We start from the raw sequence: 26061 nt of genomic DNA on the forward strand, positions 1-26061 counted from the left end.
TGAAAAGCTATTTAAAATACATGGCGCCATCTAATGACGAGAAGTCTGAAGCGAAATTTGAAACATGTTCTAATCCAATAACAGATGGCGTTACTGCAGCATACATTTGGGATCACGGCAAGAATTATAGAAATATATATATGTATGAATTAATTTTATAAACTATTTATTTAGACTTTTAATCCTTACATTTAGTCTGGAATATTCATCATTATCTGCTTTTACCGTTTGTTTCTACCCGATTGACAAGAGGTTAGGTGTTTCATGTGTAAGTTTCTTGTAAACGACTGAATCATTTTTTAACAATTGATGTGTCATTCGGTTTGTCTTCTTCCCGGAGCGCCATAGGATATAATAATATTTCATCACAAAATACATACAGTAAACGTGAGATATAAAAATTAATAAAAGCGAGTTGGAATCTAACTCACCATATATTTTTTTAAATTGCTAAATCTTTTTTTGGATGTTTTTAAAAGTAAGAAAGTGCTAAATATAACATTACAGTTAATTTGGTTTCAATAAGCATTTTTTTTTGTTTTAAAATGCAGTCAATAGATGACGCTATTTCACCAGTATAGCCTACCGTAGACTGCTGACAGTGGCCTCCAATATGATCCTCAGAATATAGGCAAATAAATAACTCAAATAAAAACATTGTTACAGGTGCCAACAATTTATGAACTGGACACAACAGACTTATCTCAGTGGGATAAACAAGTCAAAAATAAGGCTATAGAAATAATAGAAAGTTATATCAATAAAATTCCTTGCCCTTACGAGCCTTTGCAAAAAAATATAGATGAAGAGAAAAATAAAATTAATAGTCAATCATCAAATTATTGTGACGTTTGTGAAAGGTTAATTATAGGTGACAAGGAATATGCTATACATTTAAATTCATTTAAACATCAAAGGGTGCTGAAAAAGAAAAAGAAGCTTCTAGACCAAAAGGCAAAAGAAATACAAAATATTTCTCAAGATTCTTAATTTTATATGAATGCAACATTTCTATTTATCTTAGGATTAAAAAATTAAAACTTTTTGTGTTGAAGTAATGTTTTTTTATTAACTAATCTAAATTTTTACATAACACTATTACATTATTTCTTCATCTAGATTTTCAGTTATAACTTTTTTCTTTGGAGCTCTATAATCATACTTTTCTAAATCTGGATGCTCTGTTATAATAGCCTTGTAAGCCTCGCACAGTCTACCAAACTCTGAATTGGTTATTTGATAAGGTCTTGTCACAGGATCTAAGTCAGCTATATTGTACATTTTTAATGCCATTTCTTCACGAATCTCCTCGGGAAATAATGTCTGTGCACCCCTTATTGAATATTTTTGCCGCATTGAAAATATCTGCCTGACAACTTTTTCTACAAGTTTAAATGGCAACTTTATAATTGGTTGTTTTAAAGGTGTCAGTGTTACCACTCCCACATCAACTTCTGGCTTAGGTAGAAAAGCGGAGCCGGGTATATCAAATTTATACTTTACATTGCACCAATTCTGACACATAACAGACAACCTACATCTTTGCTTATGCAAGATGGGTGCAGACATTCTCTCAGCCACTTCCTTTTGAAAAGTTAAAGTCATCCTCACCCTACCAAATGACCAAGCACCTTCTTGTCTAGAAATTGCCTCCAACCAGCGTATCATTAGTATTGTTGATACACTAAATGGTAAGTTACCGATCAGATTAACAGGGGGAGGAGGGTCATTCCAACCAACTTTGACATCTGGTGGAATAAAATGTGCTACATCCGTGTGTAAGATATCACCAGTTATAATATCAATATCAACTTTATCCTTACAGGCATCTGCTAAAAGCTCTAAAGTCGGTAAAAACCGTGGATCTTTCTCGACTAGAATGACTTTCCTAGGCGCCTGTTGTATAATAGACCTAGTAATTCCACCCGGCCCAGGTCCCACTTCACACACTATATTATTCTGTATATTACCTGCAGCTCGTACTATTTTATCAATTAACCGAGGCTCCAAAAGAAAATTTTGCGACAGTTCCCTAAGTGCGCGTAATTTGTACAATCGAATGACATCTTTGATGCTAGGCAAAGGAGGAAGTCGAATTTGCAAGGCTCTGTGTGCTACAGACATTACTGCTGTACTTTCACTGGTTCTTCGAAATCGTCCAAGAATGTCTCTTGTTTAACTGCGTTTATAGAATACAAGTAGATACCCAAAACTCCAGCGCCGATCAAACAGCCAGTTATCCGATTTCTTTTGGTTATTTGTTGCAATTTTTGAACGCGTTCAAGGTTTTTCTGTTCGATAATTTTCATATAATCTAGTTCTGCTTGTTTTAATACTGGTGTCTTACCATCAGTACTATTAATTTTAGGTTTTATGTTAGAATCGCCCATTGCGATAACAAAATAGTTTTATAACCTCCAATTCCCAGAAAATCGAGACAGTGTACACCACAGATAAACACAAAGATTCACGTTCACATAGACAAATTTTATTTTTTGTATGATTTCAAAGAGTAGGTATGTCAAGATTCATGAAAAATAATTGTTTTCAACAGAATATAAATGAGGTATTTATAACGATTATAGGTAAAAAATAGCTCTCTACAATTGAATGCACGAACGAAAGCACTTAAAAATAGTTTACTTACTTACTCCGCTGGCGCAGCGACCCAAAGTGGGTCTTGGCCTCCGACACAAGAGATCGCCAGACTTGTCTGTCCTGTGCCTTACAAAAATAGTTTAGTATAGTATTATTAGAAACTATTAAATCTATATATATATTTGAATTAATGACAAAAGGCATACAAAATTATCACGAACTATATTTCATTAAGATACTATCCAACAATCGTTTCCTTAGTTATCATGCTATCGTTTAATACATCATGTTCAAAATTTTCAATATATGATCAATATTCCCAGATTAAAACTTTACAGTTGTGTAAACAAATAGTAAACAGCTGTTTGTGACATTTGTACATAGATCATCGGTAAACGCATGCGCGCAGCAGTCTCTTTCTAAACAAGACTTCCCTTTCGCACCTTCGTCGTACCGTGCAGTCGACTGTCTTCGAATAGGAATTGGAATTGCCGTCAATTCCTGTTTCGCGTTGTTGGTGGTTGCTTGCGCCTCGACATAGTGCATACGAACTTTGTTTTTGTGTTAGAAAATAATATGCCTTTTATTTCCAAAGACTGGCGATCGCCAGGTGAAGAGTGGGTGAAAACTGAAGAAGGATGGGAGAAGAAAAAAGTGCTAGAATGCACAGCACCGAGGTAAGAACGCGTTGCAAAACAAAATCCTTTGTTCGCAATTAGTTCGACTTGTGCATGTAGCGTTTTAACGTTTATATTCTAATGCTTTACATAACTTATAACATTGTTGTTTTGATTGTGCACAGTTTTTGTATTTTGTTTTGCAGATATGCCGCTATATCTAACTTTAATAAAATGGAAGAGAAGCAACAGAAATGGTGAGTGTCGCACGGTTTATACCTTTCGCTTATCCGATCAGCTGTTTGTGTTATTGTCGAGATACTTATTGATTTTCATGATTGCGTGTGTGCGTACATGCATGTAGCTGTATTTATTTAGTACGCATTTAGACAAGAGAATTATTTACAACTCAATATATATAACACTACTCACCTAAATAAGTATACAAGCATATCTAATCATATATACGTTACGCAAATACTAACTTTCACTGAATACGCGACGTTCTCCTTTGTTTCCTTCCTCGTTTTTAATGAATTATGGATCGTCAGATTATAATTTCATAACAATTTTTTTGATTATCATTTTATTTTTGTTCATTGGTGCAAAATGAATAAACTTAGAGCTAAATGAGACTCGTATTTTCATTTGTTTCTTCGGTATAAAATCGTCGACGAATTGAAATTCGATGACGATTCTTTAAATAATCCATCCTATTAATTCATTGATCCGTTTAATCTTTGGGATTTTTTCTGAAAAAGGTAAAATAAATGTTCCATTTATCGAGAAATCTTTTTGCGAGAGAAACCTTGACATGTAAAATAGGGCATCATGAATAGTAAGTCCTTGGTACTTTCCCAGCGGAAACCGATGACACTGCGTACGCTGAAACACTTTCTCTATTCATTAATATCTTGGACGAAGCCTTTTATAACAAAAATATTAAAAAAAAAATGGAAATTATTAGAACCGTGATTGCAGTTAGGCAGACATTTTATGTTGATGGACATCTCTCTTGCTTTTCTTTACTTCTAGTATTACTCATGGATTACTACAGATTTATTTATCCATGTTGATAACTAAGAAATACATCGAAAATGAGTACAGCGCCTCGTAAATAGTTCTCACATTAATACATTAGTTATCACTGTGTCCTAGTTTGTTAAAGTCTTTTTAAAGTAAATTCTGTGGACGCATGAATATGTAACCATGTTAATTCTTTGCTTCACGTCCCTAGCCAAAATTATTTCTTTGTAGGCGGGAAAATGTTGCCTTAAATATTTATTAACCACCATAGAGTTTGACGTTGCACTAAAGTGTAGTTTTTTTTTTCTAAAAATATCCTGGTTAGTAAAAGAGGTACGCAAACTTCTTTAAACTAAAGAGGTTAGTAAACTGAATTTTTTATAACATTTGTATGTAAGTACATACTTATATGAAATACTTACCGTTTTCAGTTATTTAAGTGATTTTTTAAGTCAGGCCATGGACTAATTAGCCAAGGAAAAAAATTTTTAGGAATAAAGTGTAACAATAAGTAGTTACAATAATGTATTTTTTGGAAACATATTAAATATTTATTATTATTTTTTTTTTTGGAAAACTTTTCTGGATATTTATTCTTCATACATTAATTTTAAAACATTTTATTCAAATTACGTGATATTCAATAATAATGTTTACACATACTGAGATTTTTGTTATATTTTATTAAAATAAATAAATAAACAGTTCCAGTATTGAAATAATTAACATACTTATATGGCAAAGAGATTTTCCCTTGTAGCAACAACTAATAAAAGCAAAATGCTGGCTAAAAATGTACAGAGGCAATATTTACTCGGCTGAGCAAAAGCGGGGTAAACACGAATCTGTTTTGGATCTGGGTCAGGTCGAATTTTCGTTCGGCGCTGGTCGACGTTACGAAATAGGAAGATGAACATTGTGAATTTACATTTTTAATTGAAACAGTGTGAAATAATAGAAATGTCGCAATTTTATTGTAAACTTTGACTTAATTAGAAAACTTCTAAGTGTGTTATAAAAAGTTTTTAATTTGAAAGCCACGTAAATGTTTCTGAAATGGACCAAACCACAGAATGTTATGTCAAAAAGATAATTTATGACAAATTTCACAAATTCTAACGTATATTCTTAAATAATCGATCATTGTAAAAATAGAGTTTAATTCGTCTTCCTTTAAACTGCATGTCAGGTTAAAGTCATTTTCCGAAACTAAACGCGTTTAATTAATTGCCGTCCGTGTTATTTATTTTTGTCCTCCGCCTACACTTAAATAAGGAAATGTCTCGTCTCACTCAAACACGTTCACGAAATCTTTTAAAAAGAAAAAGATTTTTTTTTAATTATTTTTGGTCATGTTGAGCGTTTTATCCTGTTCTTTAACAGTTTTCGTTCCAGTTACATTTTCAAAACAGTTTTTTATTTCAAAATTCATCTAACGTTTTAAAAAAGTTATTCAGTTTTTTCTCTCCTTTGTTTAGAATTAAGAATGCTAAAATTTTAGGTTAGATTCTTTGTTCAATGTTGAGAATTTATATTTGCCGTCATAAAACGCGAACTTTACTTTAAGTATTTTTATCAAAAGGTTGACAACTATGTTGCTATTTTAAAATCTAATAAATATAATTCAATTAAAAAAGTAAAACATGTTTACGTATTGAATCCATATTAGCTGTAAGTTTTACAAATAGACAAGTTGTTATTTATTACCGTTGACGTGTTGTAAGGATACACTAAAAACTGTTCTTTGCTTAATTGACGTTTCGTGAAACGGAACTAATATTTCAGTGTTACCTTTTTATGAACGAAAGCCCCGCCTAACAAACACGCGATACAAAGTTTCGTTTAAAAAAAATGTATTTTATTTTTAATCCCCTTTAAAGTTTAATGGCATTAGTTTTGTTAGGTTGACAAATAGAACGAATTATAAAAGATTAATCAAAGCGCAGACAGTCTAATGAAGGAATTTATTTATTTAATTAGTTAACTATTAATTGGACCACTGGAACATAAGATTATGAATAATATTGATAAAGAAACAAAAAAAATCGATTTAACATTTTATAAAAGCAGATTATGCGTAATACTCTTTGTTTTGACTCAGTTTACAGGTCATTGCACTTTACCGCGTAGGATTTAGCATTTCGTTAAAATACAGAACTACACACATAGAAATATTTGCAAGATTAAATTGAACTTTATTGTCCTTTTCTTTTAATATAGGTACTCACACTTTTTAAAGTCAACCAACCCGCACTTCTCCAGCATGATTAACTATGGCCTAGTAACTTCTAACTTAGTATAGGCTCCGAACTCCTAAGTGGCGACGTATCGTGATTTTAAGCGAGAGTTACGGGAAATAACACAGGAATAAACAGAGATATTTTTTGTCTCAATTTTGATTACATAGAGATAATACATAATGTGATTTGATTCATTAGGGATCTATATATGTTTAGAAGCATTTTAAATATCCAACAATGTGCAGTCGAAGACGTTTATTTCCTACCCATTTCCGTGATTGTTTTCAATTTTAGACCTAAATACAATAGTATTAGGTCGAAAACTTGTCATATTATTGTGATAGATATGTAACATTGCGTAGAGATCCAAATTAGTAAGCGAATTTAAGTTCGTATCTTATGTCGTTTATGTGTTTTTCAATAAACCTTTGATTAGTGAGATAATAAGCGAAACTCTTCGTAAAATGATAGTATTTTCATTCGCCGTTCGATACGTTACTTTCTAATAGTAGGTTCCAAGTAAGTAATCTAATAATTACATAGAAATCTAGACATAAATCTAGTAAATGTTACATTGGAAATTTCTTTCTACATACTTTCAAAATGGTAAAAGATCATACTACATATATATTAGGGTGGGTCAAAAAAATCAACTATTTTTTTTTTACAATTAATACGGAAAAATGGGTTACTAGGCACCTTAAAAAAATTCTCACCAAATATGAACTCTTAATTTTAATAGGAAGATCCTCCGCGTCGCAGTTTTTCATTTTTTTCTCAGTCCAATAGAAAAAAATTCATTCCTCATCATTAATTGGTCGTACAGAAAAATTTTTTTTAAGAATTTTGTAGGAAATTTAATGCTCTACAAAAAAGGTATCTTATGTTTTTTCCGTAAACCTCACCATTTCACTAATATTGAAGATTTAAGATTGATTATTTTAAGTCAAATGTCACTTTTGTTTATGAATTTTATAACTCGACAAGAAATGGCTATTATTGAATGCGCAATAGAAATTTTTGTAGCAAATTAACTGCTCGATAAAAATGGTATCATATGTTTTGGCGATTAAATTAAGCGTTCAAAAGATATTCATCATCAAACTTTCATGTATACCGATTTTAAGAGTTTTTGATTAAATAATCGAAAAATTTCAATTTAATCTATCAGTTTTGAGAAAATTTACACGAAAAAATTTTTTTTTTATCAACTGAGAAACTTCAAAATGTTTTTCAAGCTTTTTTTTATGTGTAAGTATTTTTATCTACATTTAAAAAAATAAATTGTACATTATTATTTTTTTTATTGATAAATGATTAACTAAGCTAACATTTTGAAGTTTCTCAGTTGATAAAAAAAAATTTTTTCGTGTAAATTTTCTCAAAACTGATAGATTAAATTGAAATTTTTCGATTATTTAATCAAAAACTCTTAAAATCGGTATACATGAAAGTTTGATGATGAATATCTTTTGAACGCTTAATTTAATCGCCAAAACATATGATACCATTTTTATCGAGCAGTTAATTTGCTACAAAAATTTCTATTGCGCATTCAATAATAGCCATTTCTTGTCGAGTTATAAAATTCATAAACAAAAGTGACATTTGACTTAAAATAATCAATCTTAAATCTTCAATATTAGTGAAATGGTGAGGTTTACGGAAAAAACATAAGATACCTTTTTTGTAGAGCATTAAATTTCCTACAAAATTCTTAAAAAAAATTTTTCTGTACGACCAATTAATGATGAGGAATGAATTTTTTTCTATTGGACTGAGAAAAAAATGAAAAACTGCGACGCGGAGGATCTTCCTATTAAAATTAAGAGTTCATATTTGGTGAGAATTTTTTTAAGGTGCCTAGTAACCCATTTTTCCGTATTAATTGTAAAAAAAAAATAGTTGATTTTTTTGACCCACCCTAATATATATGGACCTATGTTACGAAAAAGTTACATCTCGTAAGAGATCCCATAAGAGATGCAACTCTTTTCTATGTTGTCTGTGACTTATTTGTCAACAAAGAAACTATGTTATAGCATATAGATATATGTTATAGAATACTTTATAGCAGCGCCAAAAACCAAACGTTTACGGGTGAACGGATTTCCTCTCACATGGTTGAGGGTTCGAATCTCGCTATTTTATTCTAGTTGGAAATAGTGCAAATAATATTAAATTAACAAAAATATGCTAACATCCTTATTTAATTTAAAAAAAATAAGAAGTAATGGTATAAGAAATGTGTTTACGAAGAATTCGAGACTTCTTTTGGTCGTCCGTTTAAAATATTTTCCACTAAGTTATAAGTTACTTTAAGGGTCGTTGTGTAGTCGGGAGAACGTTTAAGATTGAAATTGCTTGTAAAATCTCATTATAAGTTTTCCCGACGGCGGCCTGTTATCTTTAGGAAATTCTATTCGCTTTCCAACGTTCTATTAGATGCGGTTATTTGCCTATTTTGATAAATTTACAATCTACATCAGTTAATGTAAAAAAATATTAGGCAGCCTTTCTGCAATAACAATATGGAATTTTATTATGTCATTTAAAAGAATTACCTAATCTGTTTTTAGAAGCCAACACTTTTTTTATGCTTATAATATTTACACGAATTTCAAATTAATAATAATAATTGAATAATTCCTTTTAAAGCATATTAGATAAGTGTAGCCGACATTGAGCACGCAAAAAACTTCCGATTGCGTATAATTGCCGAATACCACAGTTTCCGTACGAATCCGGCCCTGACCTATATTTATGTAGGTTGCCTGTGTTACAGAGTTGTTTTATTTTCGATAGATTCAGTGCAGATTTCTACGACTAGTAGGAAAAATAATAAGAGAGCAATTACAGTGGTTGATCCCGCAATAACAATATTTGTTTGCACGAATGGGTCGGGTCGACCAGTGAAATATCACGACCACACAGAGACAAGCGTGAAGTGGAATCAATTCCGCGTTTCGTCGATGAGTGTGGTGCCGGAGGCCTAATTTTAGTCCTCTTTCCATTCCCAACCTTTACTTATTAGGAACGGTAGGGAAGGGGAAGTGTTTTTGGCAGAAGTGGGGACGCATAGGAAGGAGAAATATCCTCTTTCTGAGCGTCTCCTTCTCTGTTGATTAAAGGTAGGCAACGCATCTGCATTTGCGGATGTCTATGGGTAACGGTCACCTCGCTATTTCGGCGAATCCAGATGGCCATTTCCTTGTTTGCCACCCTTTGTTATCTTTATTTATATTTAAAATATTTTTAAAGTCTAACGTCTTACGAATGGGTGGTCTTTTGTTATTTAAATCACTTGTTGAGTCATTCCCCTGCTGAAACCATTAAACGGTACTTAGTATGTATCTAAAGTCTGTGTTGCAGAAAGTTAGCGTGAATATTAGATCGCCTATTTCTATATCTGATTGATCTTATTTTTTAACCTTTACACAAACACGCAGGTTATTCAACTTTATAAACACGACCGTTTCTATGCTTTCTGTTGTTGTTGGTTTCTGAGAACAAAATCTCTATAAACATATTTATCTATGTTTTGTTAAAGATAATAACAGGCAGGAAGATAAGTTTTAGTGATTTTGGTCTGAGAAACCAACCATAAAACGTCGATCTAAAATACTGAACTAGGTCACATCCTATGTCTGTCATAACTCATCGCACAATCGATTGATATTAAATTCTACTGACAAAGCCGCACTGTTCAATACAGTCTATTGTGTGCCTTAAATGAATATCGTAGACTCAATACTAGTGCAATATCTGTGCAAAATGCTCTGGAGAATTGTGATAAACTTACGTAACTGTTTTGTTTTTTTAATTATCCCTTTAACCTATAACCGTGACCGCTGCAATGACACTTGTGTTACACATATTGTTGTCTTTGTTTTATAAAAGAGATTAAGAGTGATACCAATATTTTTTTACCCGACTAATTCAAGAGGGTAATTTTTTCGCGTTTATTGTTAACTAGCTTTTACCCGCGACTCCGTCCGCGCGGAATAAAAAAATAAATAAATAGAAAACGGGGTAAAAATTATCCTATGTCCGTTTCCTGGTTCTAAGCTACCTGCCCACCAATTTTCAGTCAAATCGATTCAGCCGTTCTTGAGTTATAAATGGTGTAACTAACACGACTTTCTTTTATATATATAGATGATCAATCTGATTTTAACTAACACTTTATTGGGTTTTAGTTTTAGCAAATGTTTTTGTACATGGTTTTCAACAGTGAAAACACATAGTAACAATTGACAGTTTACTAATTTCAACTAACGCTTCGACAAAGTTAAGTAACTCACAGAACTAGTTGTTAATTAGTTGCTGAAACTCGAGCGAAATTTAGTAAAGTTCTAGTTAATGTTACGTTGTATTTAGTTTTGTTTTATATTGATTTTATTTATATTTAATTTACGAATTTTATTTGTACAACAATCACGCTAATGGTCGTTTAGGCTTCTTTATATTGTGACCTACTTAGAAAAAAATTCACGCCTATGTTCCTTTTAAATGTCTCCCCGTAGATTTTAAAAGCTCTTATCCAGAAGTTATAGTTTTTAAATTATCTTCTTGAATCGTGTCATAGAATTTACAAACGACGTAATAATAATCGCATAAGACACAATATGTTTGGCGGAATGCCAAGTTTTTGGGACTACGATTGTACTATAAGTTGGAGGTAATTGGAGTTAAAACTATGGCTTTCTTAGGCATTCATTCTTAACCATACCTAATGTCAGTTTTTTTTATAGCTTCTGTAGTTTTAAATTTATAAACAACCATAAACGCGTCTTTATCTTGTAAAACAAAGATAAAACAGACTTGAATAGATTTATAAATATTTGTTACGTAAATAATCAAATAGTTCCATGTTATGACATTCTTTATCGGTTATTGCTTCCTTTTAGTTCCGTAATGGTAATATATAGTGCCATCCAAACTTTATGGCTGCTCGCCTTTTCGTACGAAACGCTACATGGATAACAATTTTAGGTAACGGCGGAAACCGCGTTCCAATCGAAATCCGAAGAGTTTTCATCATAGACAACAGCACATTATTAAATAAAACCGCAATTTTTTTTATGTTTCTGTTTTGTAATGTTTTTTAAATTTTACTCATATCTCACAATCTAAACGCGATGTAAGAGATTGACAGACCTGTGTTCATAGTTCGAGCTGCTATTTCGTTTGAATGTTGTTATACATCTCAAACGTGGATGCATTGAATCATTGAAGTATGATTTAAATTAGTGATGCAACGGAAGTGTCTTACCGGAACCAGAAACGGAAACAGATGTCAAAAATAAATTTTAGCAGAAACGGAAACGGAAACGGATGCGGAAACAGAAGTGTAAATAATAATAAAAAACATATTTACAAAAATATTTTTTTCGGTAAAAACAGTTTGTATTCGTTTTTAATTTATTAAGGCATTGGATATAATATACAAATATACAATTCAATTCAATTCAATTCAATTCAATTGTAATGAAATGAAAAGGTAATTGTAGGAGCCCGTTCACTTTGTAGTAGCCAGTAAGCCGCCGGCGTTTGAAACAAGTCCATGTTGCTTTGTGTGGCCACTCTGGCAATATAGTCAACTAACGAAAAAGAGTATTAGTTTCATTCTTACAGTGTTGTAGTGATTAGTATCACGTTCGTACGGAGGCAAACATAAAATATCTTGTATCACATGAAGCTAAGGCTAAACTTTATGTTATGTATGTATATTTTTTACGTATATGTATGTCCTGTATGTGTGTGTGTGTGTGTGTATGTGTTTGTGTATATGTGTGATGATGATCCCTAGCGCTCAAACGCAAAAAGTGTGTTTTTTTTATTGAAGTAATTATAATAACATTATTAATTAATCTATATGTTCAACATTCCCAGATACTAAATAAAAATTCATCATAAAAAGTTTTGGCTCCCAGCTGTTACCTTTTTTTATTTTGTAAACAGTGAATGTGTTAAGTATCAAATACACCAAATCTAGATTAGAAAAAGATATAATTATTAGGCGTCGTTGGCTCGTGGCACTTGACTTGCAATCTGCAGGGCCTGGGTTCGAATCCCGCAATGTGATTTTCGATTTACATATGTACATTTATCCGACGTTCTTACGGCGAAGGAAAATGTAGTGATGCTGCCTGCATATATCTGAGAAAAAATTCAATGATATGTGTGAAATCAACCCGCTCTGGGCCAGCGTGGTTGACTATGGCCTAGTCACCCCTAATTTGGGGTAGGCTCCGAGCCCCTCAGTGGGGATGCATAGTGAGCTGATGATAATAATGATGATGATATATTACATGGTTATCACTTATTCAAAAGTACATTTAATAACTCGTAAGTATGAAATAGTCACATTTTGCCAGTTGTCAAATTTTATATGGACAACAACTAGACAGTTTACTCCAGCAAGAGAAACTGATTGTTTCAAACAGCAGCAGAAAATATTACGCGCTTAAATTCACAAAATAGTACGTAAACAAACAAATGCGACAAGTGCCGAAAGGCCGCGCACGGACTGCGCGTCTCGCGCCGCGCATTTGGATCTCTCAGCCGTCGTAAAGTTCCGTTTTATCTCCGTTATAAAAGTTGCGGAAACAGAAGCAGAAACGGATGTTGAAAAGCATGCGGAACTTCCGCACTTGCGGAAACGGAAACAGACATCCGTTGCATCACTAATTTAAATCCATTGGCAGTGTGCCAGCTGCCATACGAGTGCCCCACTCGACGCTCTTATGCTCCTTTAACGATGCCACGAATATCTTTATGTCTGTTGTTTCATATTTGGTTATCACAGTAATAAAGACTAATATTAATGTACGAAATTATTTATGGTTTATATTTAACTCTTCTTTGTCAGATTATTCTTGTTTATTCTTGCGCAGATTAGTTCATTACATAAAAAAATTACATAATGTTGTAAAGTGTAGTTGTATAATGCTGTTGCTTAAAAAATTTTTTATGAAATATAACATGGGAGTTGGAACAGCTATTGTAAAACATAGGTGTATTTATCCATTAGACCCTGGCCTTGTCAACAGAGTGACAGAAGATACTGGGCTGTTATTGAAATGGCCTCTTGTTACACGTGCAACTGCCATTTAATGATTAAACACTATGAACCCTATCACTATGTGATTAAGTGAGAAAATTTAATAGAAACCATTTATCAGTGCACTGCTCCACAAGTATCGGAAACACTAATAGAGATTTGGTTGAAGGAGCTCCAAGTAGGAAGCGTATAATGCATTTAATCACGAACTATTTTGTATTTGCCAAATAAGCGGACAAGCCACCAATATTAAAGCAAACAATCAAACGTTCAACAAATATCTCTTTATTTATTTAATTCCTGCCAAATCTCGAAAATTAAAACAAAATTGTTATTTCGTACACAAAAAACACTGATTTGTTACAGAGGCGCGGGTAACATGTAAATATTTTTTCAAACTAAAGAGGTCGTATTATGAAAAGGTTTGATAAACACTGTCATAGAGTAAACACGACCAGAGACGTCATTAAGCAGTTGTAAGTGAAAAGCGGAAGGCCTCGAACGGGAGCGAATGCGATGCACTGCCGTTCTATTTCCAGATCTCGTTGCGACATGCGGCAACCATTACAGTCATTCGATACCAGACATTTGATACAGATAAATCTACATACATTATAATATGTAGACATTAGACATCAGTTACGGCTATTCACGAGGGAAAAAGCAAAACATGCTGGCCTGTCTTTGTCACCCAAAATTCGTTTTGTCGACAAACATCAAAACCAAAACCATAATTAATTCTACATGAAAGACCACTTTTATTAAGCTTATCTATACCTTGTTGTATGTACATACATAAAATGTGTGAGCCACAAACAAGACTTTGAAATCAATCTTATTTTTTACTTATATATTTTAAAGTGTTTGTTTCATTTAATCAGAAAATAAAAGAAAATGTTCTAATTAAAAATAATATAAATAGGAGGAAATTAAAACAAAACATTGTAGTAAAATTTATTAACATATTGCGGTTTCTGTTGCGGTTTTCCCGGCGGAGGACGAGGTCGTTTGGTTAAAATGTCATGTCCATGACTTTTGTTTGTGAGAAATTGAATATTTTTACATTTCTTTCGCCTCTTGTAGTATACGAGTAAAAAATTATATTTACTATCCTTAAAAAAGTAGCCTATAACATGCCCGAATGCATCAACTACCTTCCCTTTAAAGTCCCTTCAAAATCTGTCCAGCCGTTCCAGGTAATCTCTGGATTTATGCGACATATACATAAAATTTTAAAAATAGATTTTTCGTTATTTTTCTTTAACGCAAATCGCGTTTACAATATATGATACTTTTTTGCAAATTTATATATAAAGACACTCCAATTTTATTAATGTACAGTCTCTTTATTGTGCTTCAAAATGGTCATGAACATAGAGAATGTAACAGTGACTACAATAACTGGAATGTTAACCACTAAACAGTTAGCCAAATTAATCACGAAACGAAAATTAATTCGCGTGATAATTTATCTCGACTCGTACAAGTACAGTGGCAACACGAATAAACGTAGTGATTCATACTTTGTTTACGTTGTTACGAAAGGTAAATTCGATAACAGACAGCGTGTCGTCTAGTCTTTGACAATTTATCTTTTAGAAGGGAAAACTATTTTATAGTCATCGAGATGAATTAAAATTTAAACATTGGTACAACTTAAGTCGATTAAATGCCGGTAACGAATATGTAAATGTGGATGTCAATGGGAAGCGGTTATTCGCTATTTTTATCGAGTTCAGGTGGCCGGTTGCTTGTTTGCTTTAAGAAACAATAATGTTACCGCTTGTCAAAGCTCATATGATGATTTATTAATATCACTTTTGATTTATTTTATTTCTTAAAAACAAAAAAGATTGAATCGATACATATATTTGAAAATAAAACATGGCTTTTAGGAAATTGCGTATAGAGACCTCATTCCATCTTATTCCATATGAATAATTCATTTACCTTTTAGATTGATTAAAATAAATTGTGCTGTTACAAGTTACCTACTACTACTTTTACAAATTACTAAAAATAATCTTTCACGACCAAAATGTAGGAGAGGCAGACAGACACGAATTCATTCCAAAAGCTGTTCCAGTGACCGCTTGCTGTGTACAAGTAAAAGATTGAATCATAACAGATGCGATTTTATTTCCGCCTTTGGGTCAACATCGCTTTGCTTTACCGTGCTCAACACAAGACGCATTGGATTATACTTCGCACAAATAACTCTCTGTTCTCTTTCAGTTTATAAATACGCACGGAAACGGCGAACGCACACTAAATAATGTAAAATTAACCTTATCATCAAGTGGTAAAATTGCAAATTGTAGGTGCAACGAATTGTAGTTTTAGGTTTGAGTAGCATACGCATTCGTATGTATTCTTTAGAATATATGTATGCATGCTTCTTATTGTTAGCTACATAGCAAAGTTCCTGCGCTTGACTACGAGCTAGCTAACACACAAGATGTCACGAGTGTTATGAGCACTCGTGACATCTTGTGTGTTAGCTACTGTATCCTTCTACTATCATATTGTTTTTCTAGCAAAATGTAATGTTCAAAAATACTACGTAACATATTATGTTGATATAGATATGTTGCGACGTTTCTCTCATTCCATTGAATAGGGTATTCATTGTACAATTTTGCAAGATATGTGCAAACAACTGGTATTCAAATAAATTCCGAAAAATCGTATAAACTTTAAGATTTCTATTCGCTAGTAATGCACGGAGCGAGAAATTGCAATGTTGCAGTTAGATAACTTTTCTACGAATACATTATACTAGAAAATTTGAATCTCACATGATTTATATCTGCCGTTATTCTCAAATAATGTGATGAATTTTGGAAATTGCAACGATTCGTCTAAATTTTAGAAAATTGATAAAAACACTTAAAATTAAACACATTTATCATGTACGGATGTATCACGGTCATAACCTAAAATCTATCCAAAGTTTATTTTAATTATTTTACATGAGATGAAAAATGGATCGAACGAAATGCTAAGCTCAATAATTTTTTTCAATTTTCCCCATCATTTGCTATTGAAAGCTCTGCATCGGTTAAGTTGTTGGCCGTATTAGTCATCAATTTTGACTGACAAATATCGAAAGCGCACGTAACATAATTTCATTATCCAAATCGTATTTGCAATGGAAATCGTTTCGTTAAACGGAACGTGATCTCTCCACATTGGATCAATTTGAAAGACGTCGCGAATCTAAAATGTGAATGACCTGCAAACCGTTGCTGTATCGACTAATCTTACAAGAACCATATTTCTTCCCTTGTTAAGTAGAGGCTAGTACTAGGTTACATGTGGACTAGAGATCATCTTTACTGGCTAAAATATATCGTTGTAAGAGCGTTGTGAAATGCAATACACGAATGTAATTGATCGTGAAATCTCGTCACGAAAGGGTATTGCAATTTAAATTAGGTTGTAATCCATTTTTTTTAATGTGATATTGTTCTTGTAAAGAATTTATTGCGTTTCTTACAGTGAAAAATAAAAGAAAAATGATTAAAATTGTGCGTTCTTAAATATGTTTAACATAAATCAGTTCTCAAAAGGTCTCTTGCTTTGATTGTGTCATTAACAAAAACATTACCTATTTTGAATTAATATACTTTAAAAAAATTATAATACTTATATTATTGGATATTTTATTCAGACATAGAGAATTTATTTTGTAATCGATATACAAAACATTTATCTGAAAGCGCTTCTTTTAAGATACGTTTAAGTACATCTGTGGGGACAATGAACAATGGTCGCGCAAAACAAGACCGTCGACCTTACGTATTACACGATTCAAACGTTATTGCCGCTAGCAATTTAGAAAGAGACGCTGCGCAAAACGTAATTTTAGATATCGGCGGGGCGTATAAGGATGCCTGTACTGAACACACCCCAGCACTTACTTTCTTTGACCCGCATTAGGCCAATCTCGCTACGCTGCAAACAATGCAAGTACCCAATAGCCGCTATAAAGTTTTAACCTTATCCTTCTCACACTGATAGATGCTGTTCATATTAATATAATACTCTTGTTGCATTCATCTCAACACAGAAGGTTCAATACAACTCAACAAGAATGAAGAATGAAAATAATGAAAAACACAGCTAAAGAAACAGAAGTCCCTTTAAAAATTAGAATTATGTCGATGATTCATCACGAGAATTCTTGTATTCTATTATGTGGAAGCGATTCTAGGATTCGCCGTTCATATAAAATCTTTTATCGTACTTGGGATACATAACTATAAAAATCTCTCTAATGACAATAATTGTACCGAAATATACACAAAGTTAACTATACAAATCGTGTTACTAATTGGGAGAAAGTTTCAAGTGATGGCATTGGCAGCAACATTTTGTCGTTTTCCTTTTTACTTGCGGAAGTGAAAGCGAAGTGGAAATCTCTGTAATGATCGATATGCTGATTCTAGATTAGTGATAGCATACTCTGCTGTAATTGACTACGGGATGGGCTGATATTTGATTTCTTTATACATCCGTTCTAGGTAGCTAGAGATGTCGAAACTAACTTCACATTATATAAAAATCTACTAGTCTTCTAGTTATTTAAAAAAAAAAATGGGACCCATCTGTAAGCACTTCCTTTCGATTAAAATAATTTTTATCAAAATCGGACCACTAGGGGCGGAGTTTCGCGGTAACACACATTAAAAAAAAATACAGTCGAATTGATAACCTCCTTCTTTTTGAAGTCGGCTAAAAAACAATTATGCATTACAAGCTTTTGCCAGCGAATTTATTCACGCGGAATTAACAAAAAAAAAATCCTATTAATAAACATAGTTTATGTTACTACTACGAAGTAATGTAGCTAGTTTATAAGCCAAAAGATTTTTTGAATTCGAACCGTTTTCATAAACTCTTTAAAGTAGTTTTTGAGTTTATTCTTTACATCCAAAAACATTTTTTTTCTCTTTATAACATTAGTAGAATAGAAATAGATGTTGAACAATAAATATGAATCTTTTCAAACAAATAAATCCTAATCGCCGCACTCAGAGCTGTTTAGTGATCATATAGGAAGACGAATAGTGTAGATTTAATACTGGAAATTTACACTGACTCTTTAATCAATCATTAAAAGACTATGGCAGTTGAACATATTTAAATAAATTTCGAAGGTGCGATATTTCACAAAGTGTTCGATCTCGTAAATAATCTATTCATTCATTCATTCACTCGACATCCTCCCCATCCCTATGAGCTTGTCGCCCCCACTTTTAATCAGACATTTTGAAGTACTGCTACGAAGTACTCCACGCGTCTCGAATACTTCCTGTGCTATGGGAGTAAACTATTGGTTGAAATATACATTATTGACGGTCGAATTGGCGATTGTAGCTTTTATGGCGAACACAATTATATCTAAGGACTTACTATCCAAAGTTTAAAGTTGCGGAGAGAGGAGTTTTTATTAAATAAAATCGTACTTAGGTTAGTTATTTTCACTACTTTTGATGTAACTTTGACAGTTTTATTTTATAAATGGTCAAAGGTTTTTATTTTATACAGCCACAGCCATAAGTCATGTATGCTACTAAAATAAATTAAAAAAAAAGACATATTTATTTTAATTCTTATTGCGAAATATTATCTTAAATTGATTAAAAATAATAAAAAACTGACATTTGTTTGTAATTTATTTATTATTTACTAAAATAAATTAAAAAAAAAGACAAATTTATTTTAATTTTTTTTGCGAAATATTATCTTAAATTGATTAAAAATAACAAAAAAACATATGAAATAGGCAGAATTTGATTCCCTAACAAAAGAAATTTGCAACGTCTCCGGCGCTATGGGATGAGCAGCCCCTCCGCCCTAGCGTAACAAGGCGCGGGTGCCTATACTCGCCTCCGCAGCTGAGGCTTTTTGGTCGCCTTCGGCGACCAGCCTCAGCCGCTACGGCTCGCACAGGCCCCCGCGCCTTGTTACAGCGGGCGGGGGCTGCTCGCCCTCCGCGCCTCCGGCTTTTCATAAACACTCTAGGGGTAGGGCAGAAAGTACCACGTGGTGTCGGGGTTGACTGATTCGGTTCTGTGACTCATATCCAACCTTACAATACAAATTTACAAAGAATTTACTACCGTTACTGTGACTTACAACAATTCCTCCGAGTACGGATTTATTCGTCGTACTGATGACCCAGAAGATATTCCGGGTATCATCACCTCAGCTTCACCTGATTCTAAATCCCGAGGATTCGGAGACGCCATAACAGTAACAGACATAACATAAAAGTATGTTTAAATCTCAACTGAATAACCATAACAGATAATGCCAAAGAGTATGTAAACATTTCGCTAGTATACTATGAAATGGGTACATACTCTTTGCTACTTCGTAGTTTTGCGTTCCGTGTCTTCAAAATTATGAAATAAGTAAACAATATAAATGTCAGATTTTTATTATTTTTAATCAATATAAGATAACATTTCGAAATAAAAATTAAAATAAATAATATGTTTGGTTTAAAAAAACTTTAATCGAATTAAATAGAGTATTTTTTTTAATTTATTTTAGTAGCATACATGACTTACGGCTGTATAAAATAAAAACCTTTGACCACTTATAAAATAAAACTGTCAAAGTTACATCAATAGTAGTGAAAATAACTAACCTAAGTACGATTTTATTTAATAAAAACTCCTCTCTCCGCAACTTTAAACTTTGGATAGTAAGTCCTTAGATATAATTGTGTTCGCCATAAAAGCTACAATCGCCAACTCGACCGTCAATAATGTATATTTTAGCCAAACTATTTTACATACGAAAGGAATTATAAATGTAGATGAGAGCACGAATAAATCTTACTAAAAAAATACTTGAAAAATACTTGTTTGTATCCGAATGAAAATTGTAATACATAGATTAGAATCTGGAATAACGCATAATCTACTAAATCAGTTTTTTAAATTCCACACAGACGAAATTGAGAAATAGCTAGTTAATAACGCTTGTCGAATTCTAAATGCAAAAAGTCAATCAACAAAATTGCATTTTTTTCAAAGATAAGACAAGATCAATTACGATCATAAAATATTAAATCGCTAAATTAACTTTCATTCTTTACAATATTTTTAATTTTTAATAAGCTCATAATATAAACCATTGAGATGCTCGTAAAAATTAAAATACATAACCTCTTTTATTTCAATTTTTTCCATTCAACCGCTGTAAAGGCAAAGGCATCTAGGTCATACGGCATACGTTTCAATAAGTTTTTTATATTTTAATCTACCAAGCTCACGATGTCACATGTGCCAGTTAAAATAAATAGGAAATTGAAATTTAAATGCATTTTAAATTAATCAGATTACGAGAGAGACGCGTTCTAAATATCCATCGAATTTTCACTGTAACAATCAATAAATTTGTAGTATAAAACATAAATTTTGAATACAAACTTCATTATTTAACTAGAAAGAAGTTGAGTAAGCGTATAACTTTTTCGTGTTTTACTTAACGGAAATAATTTCGTTAAAAATAATTTGATTGAGTTAAAAGTGAAACGCAGTTGCATATTTGCAAAGGGAAGCGACGCGACGCCTTGGCTTTTGGCCAAACTTCATTTAGCTAACACAACTTACTGCATTGTCGGGCCTTTACTGATCAATTCCTTTTCCACTTTTAAAATCGAAATTTCGTAATTTAATAAATAGGTTGTGTACCTGTCAAATTGTCAATTTAAGACATTATTACACAAATAATGTCTTAATTTGACAGGTCGTGGAACCTTGAAAAATATTTTTAGAATTTTATTTCAAATACACCTTTTAGGGTGAAACAAAATGAACCCTCTTTGATCCTTTCCACATTACAAAGGCCAACGAAAGCTTTCAGTGAAATGGACGACATGGCTTTTTTTATTGTCCTCTTATTTTCTCCCTCAATGACAGCCATTAACGCTCTACTCGAATGACATCCTTAAATAGAACCCGCTATCTCATCCCCTACTTTGCTCTTAAATGGTTTTATGAATCTATTATTAAAGTTTAGTAATGGAACAAGTCTCTTCTACTATCACTATTTTCTATCAAAAATATTTGCAATTTGTGTTTTCGTAACGACATCGACAGAAAATGTCAATATTTTAAGAGATTTGACGTTGTAATTTACGCCCGCTATACAAATCTAATACAAATTTTATCGATGATGACGTTACGAATACTTTCTCGAAATTTTACATACTAGGTCTTTTCAATTCTCATAAATATACACATACGTAGACGTAATGTAAAGAAATTAGTATTAAGGATTAGGATGAAATTGATAAAACACGATGAAAAAAAGAGGGAGTGGTAATCTTCCTTACATTAATAATAACCTTGAACTATGTCAGAAGGTTACTGCTACGTCATTATAGCACTTTGTTAAGAAAACAGTGACAGGCGTGGTCAGACCACACCTCCGTGCATATCAGTCTAATCAGGCACTCCCGTACAAAAGGTTGAAGCTATATTCTTGATTAAGTTCTTTCGATAAAGGTAAAGTCTCTGATTTGTTACAGCAATAATGTTGCAGATCTGTTACGTAGATACGTAAAGAATGTTATAATTTTAGAACACACATATCAAACCTTTTACGTTTTTCCAGACTTGTAAGTCAACTCTATGTTTTTTGTAGGATGCAAGAAGGAGAGGAAGGTGATAAGAGCACATCAGACACTGTAGCGCGAATACCTCCGCATTGTCACATCACTATCAAATGCACCAGAGAGGTAAATATATTTTTTAAATTCAATAAAATATTGTCGTAAACATATTTTTATATCAAAAGGTGGAAAACGAGCAAGCAGTTACCTAATTTCGCGGAAATACCGAAGCGATCGCTGTCCATAGGCATCCGCAATTACAGATGCTTTGCCTACTTTTAAAAGATGGAGGAGTAGACGCGCATAAAAGGGATATACCGCCTTCCTATGCGTCCCCTCCGTCAAATCCACTTCTACTTCCGATATATTCCTTAAAAGAAAAGGGTGAGAAGGGAAAGCGTACTAAAAATAAGCCTACAAGCTAAGGAATTAGCGATATTATATTAGTATACACCAACGTAATAATGTGCAAGAAATATGAATAATCATATGTGAAAGAAAGATTGGTAATAACCGGTTCATATCCACAAGAGTCATTCATCCGTTTCTAACCTTTCGGAAGACTAAGTTTTCAACATCTATCTTTCACAACAACTTCCCGCCCGTATTTTGTAATTTTATCTGCTAGCTCTATGTCTTCTTAGATCGCGGGCTTCAACGGTCTTTCGGAGGCGGTGCGACGGCTGGATTTCTCATCAGCGGTACGTGACGTGCGTCGCTTCAATTACATCTGTGCATTACTCGAGCTGCTGCTGGGCGGACAGAGACTGACTCACTTGCCCGGTGCAGCGCAGAAACTGTTGCTCTCCATGCTGGAGCAACTTGCTGACCATGGTGAGCATTTAGTTGTACGATAGTTAGTAGATTGATTTGAACTTCAAAGACGTAAATAAGGAACTTTTCTATTTGAGTGAATCTTAGATTCCGGGCGTCATGCTAACAACCACTACCATAAAGAGGTATGTGTGCCGTGGAAAAACTAACCATTAATTGAACGAGCTGGTCTACTCCAGTCCATTATTTCTGTTAATATTAAAGTAACGTGTGGCAGTGGCGACTTCAAAGCACAATCCGGAGGCGCTGCGAGCGTTGGCTGCGGCGCTGGGCGGAGCGCGCGAGGCAGAGCGCCGCGCCTGCTGGGGCCGGCCGCTCGGCTCACGCGCGCTCTGGCGGCACCACGACCGCGCCATCGCACGCATCACGCGCATCGCGCAGGACATACGCATACCTGAGGTACAGAACTTTTGGTACAATTAGGTGAAAAAGTGGTCATAGTCAACAACATACATATGCGACAGTTTGAATCCGAAAGCGAAAAGAAATAATAAATACTCTCCAATACAATACAATCTTAGTATAATTTGAATTATCCTGTGATCAGCCGGGGCCTGAGGTGATGCCCAAGCTGCACGACCTGCCCGAGGAATGCATCCGAGAAATTATGTTGCGGATATCCGACCACAGGGACTTAGATGTAAGTTAACTCTTTAACTTCTTTTATGAGTAACGTAATTAAAATTTGGTGTTATTGATATTTCGAGATTAATTTTATGCAAGTTTCCTGTTTATAGACGAATAGTGACATAAAAATGTGATTTTCGAACATTTAATAACCCAGGGGGATCCTTAAAATTGGCTGACAGTTGAAGTCAGATTCCCACCTGAGGGTTTTAAGCAGTCAATGAATCGACCGTGATAAATGACCTAGAATAGCTATAGTTGTAATTGTGACATGTGTGTGACAAGGCGGCGTCGTCGGCGTGGAGCGTGATGGCCTCTCTGTGCTCGGAGCGGCGCGTGTGGCGCGAGCTCGTGCTGTTCCACTTCACACAGCAGCAGCTCAGCACCGTGCTCGCCAAGGACGAGACAGACGTCGACTGGAAGAAGACCTTCCACCAGCTCAGAAAGTGAGAACTCAAATATCACTTCTTGAACTTCTCATTCGGTGACAACAAAAGACCGAAGTAGTGTGTAAAACGATAGGAAGGGGAAGTGGATTTGGCGGAAGACGCATAGGAAGGAGAAATATCCTGTTTCTGTGCGTCCCCTTCTCCATTGATCAAAGGTAGAGAACGCATCTGCATTTGCGGATGTCTATGGGCAATGGTTGCCTCGCTATTTCAGCGAATTCAGATGGCCGTTTGCTCGTTGGCCACCTTTTGATGTAAAAAAAAACTTTTTCTACTTTCTGTGAATAGCAAGAAACAAAGTTCGTTAGTCGTGTAGATAACTTATATAATGTATATTAGCGTAATATAGAATATTGCTATGTTCTAATATCTGTACGTCAGACTGTACGGTCTGCGCGAGGAGGCGCAGTTCGCGGAGACGCTGTCGCTGTGCCGCCACTGCAAGTGCCTGTTCTGGCGCTCGCTCGGACATCCTTGTATCGCCGACCAGGTCACAACTCGCACTTATACATTCTAACTGTGTACCATTTAAATTATATATCCTCAACAAGCAGATTTTTCTTTAAATAACACTTTCTAATAGTATTGTTAGTTAAATTCTTAATAAACCTAAAATTTAATATTACAACATAAAAAGAAAGGTTGAGATAAAAAAGGAAAAGTTGGTTTAAAAAGAGTGAAAAGTTCTGTCATATAGTCGTAGTTATCTACACAATATTACATATTGTGCTATATTTTTTTTTATTTTTTACGGTTTTTTCAATGTTTTGTCTCATGTTTTAGTGTCCGGAGTACCGCGAACGTTTGAAGGAAGCCGGCGGCCCCCTCCCGCCTCACCCCGTGCCGCCCGCAGCCTTCCTTAAGTTCTTCTCGCTCTAAATGATAAGCCAAAATGGTCTTTGTGTCTATTGCGGTACGTCATAAACTCGATTAAATCATCCGCTTGAATTTACTGTTCCAGATCGTCCAAAATGATATACATAATGGATTCAAGTTGGTATTATTGAGTTGAAAGAAAAAGTACAGGCAGCTAAAAAATTCGCCGAATTGTTAAAAAAGATATTTTGACAGAAAGTTGTTGTCTTTGGTTTTTGCGGCATTAGCTAAGAGGCTTTTTGCCATGACGAGAAAATATAGACAATTGTCTTTGCGATTTTACTATTATGTTTAATAATTTAAATGTAATTTTCTTTGTTCCTTTTTATGATATGCGGAGCTATATAAAAATCTCATCACAATGAGTGTCTTGTATAAAGTGACTTAAATGTTTTTGTATCGTAAAATATATTAACTATAATATTGTAGACATTTTAAAATTATTGATTCGTAAATGATACCATGTTGTACCAAAAGATTTTTTTTATCTTGAAACCTTACAAGTATTGATTGCTTTGTGATATTTTTTGTTCCACAATGTGTTTATTTAGTTTTTGTGTTGATGTTTAATGTTTTTCAAGTGAGGTTATTAATTTCTATTGGTTATCAACTAAACCATATATTATATTGACAAGACTATGCAATTTGTTTTTTACTGAACTTTGCCATTTGATTAACTGAAGATTGGCCGTAACAAATTCACTGCCAACAATATTGCTTGCTCTTAATCTTACGCTAAATAGATTTATAAAATATCTTGTCCGATTACTGTCATAATCTAATATATAAAATTCTCGTGTTACAGTTTTCGTTCCCGTACTCCTTCGAAATGGCTTGACCGATTCTCATGAAATTTTGTGAGCATATTGAGTAGGTCTGAGAATCGGCCAACATCTATTTTTCATTTTTTTTTTTAACTGCGCGCGGACGGAGTCGCGGGCGACAGCTAGTAGATTTATAAAATATCTTGTCCGATTTCTGTCATAAGCCGTACAAATATAACAGAGTTAACTCAAATGCTTAACAAGTATAAAAATAAACTTAATTGCATCCCAGTTAAAAATGTAGATCCATTCAAGGACCTAATTTCATT

General features: G+C 33.6%; 4 protein-coding genes across 5 annotated transcripts in view; 2 read left to right on the forward strand and 2 right to left on the reverse strand.

Moving 5' to 3' along the window:
* LOC106718906 (tRNA dimethylallyltransferase) overlaps nucleotides 1-963 on the forward strand; it is a gene marked incomplete at its 3' end in the record, with an annotated part of 156870 nt that extends 155907 nt beyond the window's left edge. The window contains exon 7 of the mRNA XM_045680331.1: nucleotides 667-963. Within this exon, the coding sequence (XP_045536287.1) occupies nucleotides 667-963 (297 nt within the window). The remainder of the gene's footprint in view (nucleotides 1-666) is intronic.
* A 135-nt stretch (nucleotides 964-1098) lies between these two features.
* LOC106718968 (dimethyladenosine transferase 1, mitochondrial) lies at nucleotides 1099-2124 on the reverse strand. The gene has a single exon (XM_014513187.2). It carries the CDS (start codon nucleotides 2122-2124, stop codon nucleotides 1099-1101), a length of 1026 nt encoding a protein of 341 aa, XP_014368673.2.
* Nucleotides 2124-2479, reverse strand: LOC106718969 (cytochrome c oxidase assembly factor 3, mitochondrial). Its single transcript, XM_014513188.2, has one exon. It carries the CDS (start codon nucleotides 2388-2390, stop codon nucleotides 2124-2126), a length of 267 nt encoding a protein of 88 aa, XP_014368674.2. The 5' UTR covers nucleotides 2391-2479.
* A 569-nt stretch (nucleotides 2480-3048) lies between these two features.
* LOC106707336 (F-box only protein 25) lies at nucleotides 3049-25373 on the forward strand. 2 transcript variants are annotated; one of them, XM_045680212.1, is made up of 9 exons: nucleotides 3049-3275; nucleotides 3422-3472; nucleotides 22215-22308; nucleotides 22827-23016; nucleotides 23234-23415; nucleotides 23564-23656; nucleotides 23929-24089; nucleotides 24474-24582; nucleotides 24876-25373. In XM_045680212.1, exons 1-9 carry the CDS (start codon nucleotides 3175-3177, stop codon nucleotides 24969-24971), a joined length of 1077 nt encoding a protein of 358 aa, XP_045536168.1. In that variant the 5' UTR covers nucleotides 3049-3174; the 3' UTR covers nucleotides 24972-25373. The 2 variants fall into 2 exon arrangements, with proteins under 2 accessions (XP_045536168.1, XP_045536169.1); XM_045680213.1 differs by lacking the exon at nucleotides 3422-3472 and having other exon boundaries at nucleotides 24876-25369.
* Nucleotides 25374-26061: the final 688 nt, after the last annotated feature.

This window comes from Papilio machaon, chromosome 12, assembly GCF_912999745.1.
Source record: "Papilio machaon chromosome 12, ilPapMach1.1, whole genome shotgun sequence".
Taxonomy (NCBI): Eukaryota; Metazoa; Arthropoda; class Insecta; order Lepidoptera; family Papilionidae; genus Papilio; species Papilio machaon.